This window comes from Rhinoderma darwinii, chromosome 3, assembly GCF_050947455.1.
Source record: "Rhinoderma darwinii isolate aRhiDar2 chromosome 3, aRhiDar2.hap1, whole genome shotgun sequence".
NCBI classification, from domain to species: domain Eukaryota; kingdom Metazoa; phylum Chordata; class Amphibia; order Anura; family Rhinodermatidae; genus Rhinoderma; species Rhinoderma darwinii.
Window position 1 is genome coordinate 296,314,642 of NC_134689.1, and position 5,468 is coordinate 296,320,109.

A 5,468-nucleotide genomic window follows, 5' to 3' on the forward strand; every position below is an offset into this window, starting at 1 on the left:
ACCCTGCGCAAAGGGAGGCCTAACCATAATCCTTGGTCTATTGAACCCTATAATCATATTCACTTCGTTTGTGAGAATCTTTATCAAACGTGGGTGTTTTTATAAGTCTGGAGGAGCAGAGAGAGAGAGAGAAAGAGATTGATTGCACACTCAAATAAATGCTTTTCTTTTCTATAGGAGACTCATGAGTTTTTTCAAATTGGGAAGTAAAAGAGAATGATCCTGCATAATACTAGTATTGGAATGAACAGTTCCACATACAGAGCAGTTGAAGAATTCATTCTACTTGGGCTGACCAGCCAGAGAAATATTCAAATATTGTTATTTGTTATATTTTTATCTTTTTACGTTATATCTCTAATTGGTAACATAATCATCATTACTCTCAGCAGAATAAGCTCCCGGCTTTACACTCCTATGTATTTCTTCTTGAGCAATCTTTCCTTTTTACAAAAAGGAGCTAGGTGTACCGAGGTACACTGAAAGCCAATCTCAAATGTCAGATAGATTATTTTCTAATCATTCGCTAGTTAGCGAATTAGAAATCGTATATTTCTATCTATTAAAATGACAGCTTATCTCTCCACATACTCTTCTAATTTATATACATACCCTTTTGCACCACTATTTATCTTCCTTTTCCTTTCTTCTTCCGAAGAAACCACTCCTTTGGACGTATACAAGCATCTGGACATCATTCTTATACACGTATCTGGAGTGTAAACAATGTATATACATATTGGAATACATACCTGATTCCCATTCGATCTCCTATCTAGGCATCCTGACGTGTATCCAGATCTGTATTATAAAATTCATCTTAGTCCCTCCACGTCCCAAGTGCGCAAATGAGCTCTACGCTATCTCCTGTGTAGGCTATGCGATCTTAGACATATGCTTACATATCTTATAAATATCAAATTTGACTAAGTCCGATCGGTCTCTTAATGCGCAAGCGCCGCTAGGAGAACCAAATGAGTATTCCATAAATGTCAAAATTGACTAAGTCCGATCGATATCTAAATGCGCATGTGCCGCCAAGAGAATCTGAGGAGTAGCTAATTTTTACTATGTCCGATTCTGGACTCAGTGCCCATGCGCCGCTAAGAGAACCAGAGGAGTAGCAAATTTTTACTGTGTCCGATTCTGGACACTGTGCCCATGCGCATTTGGCGCACTCTTATTGGCTACACCGATATAGCCCTTACATTGGCTAACTCCCCTGTCAATCTTAGGATGTGGAGGCTCGTCCTCGTAATCGACACTCCATTGGTTTCGACACAGGTGGACACTGTGAATTATGAAATGGAAGTCTTTAAAGGAAGTAATAACACGTACACGCGCTTACTAGCCCCATTTTGATCCCCTGAGGACGCTGTGTTGACAGCGAAACATGTCGGGGGGGGCTAAATTCATTGTTTTAAACAGCCCATTTGTCTAGCATATCCAGCACACGAATCCAATTTTGAATCTAACTTGAATCCGTCCTAGTACGGCAGCCTGCAGCTATTCAGCTGTCATATCTGTCACTGGACAACTTCTAGCACTCTGTGCTCTGTCTGGCAATACATGCAGACGGAGTGCAAACTGAGCGTGTGTGGCAGCAATATCGGCTATAACTTTTAAATTGTTTGTATACAGTGTTTATGTCCACCAGGACATTCTTAGTGGTAAAATCATTAAAAGTTATTTTTTAATAATATCAGTCAGCAGTTGGGAAATTGGCTTTCAGTGTACCTCGGTACACCTAGCTCCTTTTTGTATCCATTACGTGCCTGCCAACTGCTGGGGTCTTCCCAGTATTTATATCTTTCCTTTTTAGACATCTGGTACACATCAATTATTGTCCCGAAAATGCTCATTAATTTCTTGTCAGTAAGAAAAAGCATATCTTTTAATGGTTGTGTCATTCAGATGTTTCTCCACCTCTCTCTAGGAGGGACAGAGTGCTACCTCTTGTTGTCCATGGCTTATGACCGGTATGTGGCTATATGTACCCCATTACACTACACTAATATTATGCATTCTGTCTTGTGCATTAAGATGGCAACTGGTTCCTGGGTTGGCGGCATTATAAACTCAATTGTACACACAGTCTTTGCATTGCAATTGCCCTTCTGTGGTCCCAATGTAATAAATCACTTTTTCTGTGAGGTTCCTTCAGTACTGGAGTTGGCTTGTGCTGATATATCTCTTAATAAGACTGTTATTTTCGTCTTTGCTATGCTGGTTGTCATGGGTCCGTTTTTCCTTATCCTCATTACATATGGTTACATTATTTCCAGCATACTGAAGATAAGCACATCTGTGGGACGGAAGAAAGCCTTCTCCACCTGTGCTTCGCACATTATAGTTGTATCCCTGTTTTATGGCACCATTATATTTATGTATATGAGACCTGGATCAACCCATGTAGCTAACCAAGACAAGATGGCCACCTTGTTCTATAGTGTTATAACGCCAATGCTAAATCCTTTGATATACACTTTGAGGAATAAGGATGTGATAGGAGCATTTGTGGACATCACAAGAAAAAATATTGTGATGGAGAAAAGATATGGACATTAATACCACCAACAATGTGACTTTTTACTGAAGGTTTCACCTTCCTAATACTTTCTTCACCAGAGGCATTGTTTAGGGTATGTGCACACGATAAGTGTCTTTTACGTCTGAAAAGACAGACTGTTTTCAGGAGAAAACAGCTGCCTCGTTTCAGACGTAAAAGCTCCTCCTCATATTTTGCGAGGCGTCTTTGACGCTCGTAAATCTTGAGCTGCTCTTCATTGACTTCAATGAAGAACGGCTCAAATTACGTTGCAAAGAAGTGTCCTGCACTTCTTTGCCGAGGCAGTCAATTTACGCGTCGTCGTTTGACAGCTGTCAAACGACGACGCGTAAATGACAGGTCGTCTGCACAGTACGTCGGCAAACCCATTCAAATGAATGGGCAGATGTTTGCCGACGTATTGTAGCCCTATTTTCAGACATAAAACGAGGCATAATACGCTTCGTTTAGTCTGAAAATAGGTCGTGTGAACCCAGCCTTAGTGATGAGGAGACACCTTGTTAGCTCGAAGAACTGGCTTCTGTCTGCATATGTGGTATACCTTGACAGATAAGAGGCCTTCATATCATGATTTACACACCAATGAAATGACATAGATTTACAACATATACAAAATTCAGCTGTTTGGTAATTTTACCGACAGTATTTTTTAACAACTATGACATAGATCACTCTCCAAACTAAAAAAGCACTAAATTGGAGTTATCGAATCAGCAAAAACACCAGGATTTATTTATACAGTAAAATCATACAGTTATTTATACACATGCATGTTAGTCAGTAGTTATGACTTTCAGATTACAACTATAAAACTTTCCATATGAGTTCTATATTTAGTTATACATTCACTTTGAAACACCATTTTACATTTTAAAAATGAAATGAATCTATAGAGTGGCGTTCACAATACTGGAGGCTTCAGGGATGAATTTTCTCATCATTCCTTGTCGACTTTATATCTACAGTGGTTGTTCTGGTGATTTGCTTTCTTGTATGTGTAGTCTTTATACCAGGCACTGTACAGTGATCTGATAAATTAAAAACGAAATGTCATCCTATATTATGGAAGCTCAGCTATGCTGTTGGAGATTAATCCAATAGCAAGCGTGTTGTCTGTTTCCAATGACAACCAGCAGAATTGTGAATGCAGCTCTTGACTACAGTACAGGCTGTAATTCAGGATCAGTACAAGGCAAGTAATGTAATATAATTACAGTGAAGCGAATTCGCTCATCTCTTATTTTGAAGCACATACTATACCACATAATGTAGAATAGTGAAATCAATGAGGCACAAGTAATAAAAATAATAGTATGAAGTTGTTTTTCACCATTTAAGAGGTATATAAACTGTGTATGTACTGTATAAGATCCAGTAAATGTATTAGCATTAAGACTCATTCAGACGAGCGTGATTCTCGTCCGTGTGCTGTGCATTGAAACAACACACAGCACACAGACTCATTGATTTGAATGGGGCAATTCACACATGCGTTGCTGTTCACGCAGCGAGTGTCCGTTGCGTGAAACTCACTGCATGTCCTATATTGGTGGGTTTTCACGCAACTAGTCGCCCATTGAAGTCAATCGGTGTGTGAAAACCACGGACAGCGCACCAGCGCACATCCGTGTGCTGTCCGTGTTTCACGCATCAATCACATTGAAAAAAAAAAAACTGTGCTTTCAAGTGCATGAAAAACACACGCAACACGCAACGCACACGGACAGATTTACGCTTGTTTTTACGCGCGGAAATCTGTCATGCTCGTGTGAATGTAGCTTAAAATGAACACTATTGAAATGCAGAGGGAATGTTTATTATTGCTAACTTTTACAGTAATAGACTGAATGATTGTATGATGAGCACCATTAAACAGCACAGAGTGGTGGCATGAATGAAATGATGTTTTTGAATATGGTTATTGCCATTTTTCAGGATATTTTAACCTCTTCCCGAATTACGCGTGTGTGTGTGTGTGTGTGTGTGTGTGTGTGTGTATATCTATATATATATATGGCACTGTCGGGCAGGGCTTCCCGCAAAGCGCAGTACCATTACGTCACGGTGATAGTGCGGGCTCAGGAGCTGAGCCCGCACCATCACCGCCGGGTGACAGCTGTATATTACAGCTGGCACCTTGAGGTATTGGCCAGGACCGTAGCTTGCATCCGATCCGGCCGATTAACCCCTCAGATGCTGTGTTCAATAGAGATCGCAGCATGTGAGGAGTTTTTAGCCACCGGCACCTCAGCAACGTGATCGCTGGGTTGCCGGTGGCTGCAAAGTCGATCGGAGGCCTAATACTTATGTTCCGGTCTGTCAGCAATGGAAGACTCCTATGCCCCGCTCGGCGGTGGAGCCTAAAATGCTTCTGGTACCATCGGCAAGATGGCGCCAGCTCAGAAGCTGACATGGCGTCATCAGCAGTGGGTGTCCGTTGTATGTTACAGCGGACACCTCGATGTATCGGCAGGAACCGGAGCTAGCCCCGATTCCTGCCATTAACCCCTCCGATGGAGTGATCCAATGCGATCGCTGCATCAAAGTGATTTGTATAAAATCGGCAGCCTGCCATGTGATGGCACGGCTGGCCACTGCTACTATGGCAACAGGAGGCCTAACAATGGCCTCCTGTCTGCCATTATGGAAGCCAGGAGGCCTGATCGGCTTGCTGTCAGTGAATAACTGATAGTTCTAATACATTGCACTACATAGGTAGTGCAATGTACTAGAACATCAAACAGTTGGACCTTCAAGTCCCCTAGTGGGACTAAAGAAAAGTGTAAAAAAAAGTGTAAAAACAGTAAAAATAAAAGTTGTAAAAAATAAAATAAAAATTTCAAGTAATAACATAAAATACGATCGCCCTTTTTCTCTTATCAAGTCATTTATTATTGAA

General features: G+C 41.0%; 1 protein-coding gene across 1 annotated transcript; it reads left to right on the plus strand.

The window, feature by feature from the left end:
• Positions 1–243: 243 nt before the first annotated feature.
• On the plus strand, positions 244–2,568 carry LOC142750444 (olfactory receptor 2B8-like). The gene is made up of 2 exons (XM_075859445.1): positions 244–466; positions 1,823–2,568. The coding sequence occupies exons 1-2, from the start codon at positions 244–246 to the stop codon at positions 2,566–2,568; spliced, it is 969 nt and encodes a 322-aa protein (XP_075715560.1).
• The last annotated feature ends 2,900 nt before the right edge of the window (positions 2,569–5,468 follow it).

Coding starts and splice junctions, on each gene's coding strand:
- LOC142750444 (XM_075859445.1), top strand. CDS start 244: ATGAACAGTTCCACATACAGAGCAGTTGAAGAATTCATTCTACTTGGG. Junction 467..1,822: donor TTTACAAAAAGGAGCTAGGT/GTACCGAGGTAC, acceptor TTTCCTTTTTAG/ACATCTGGTACACATCAATT.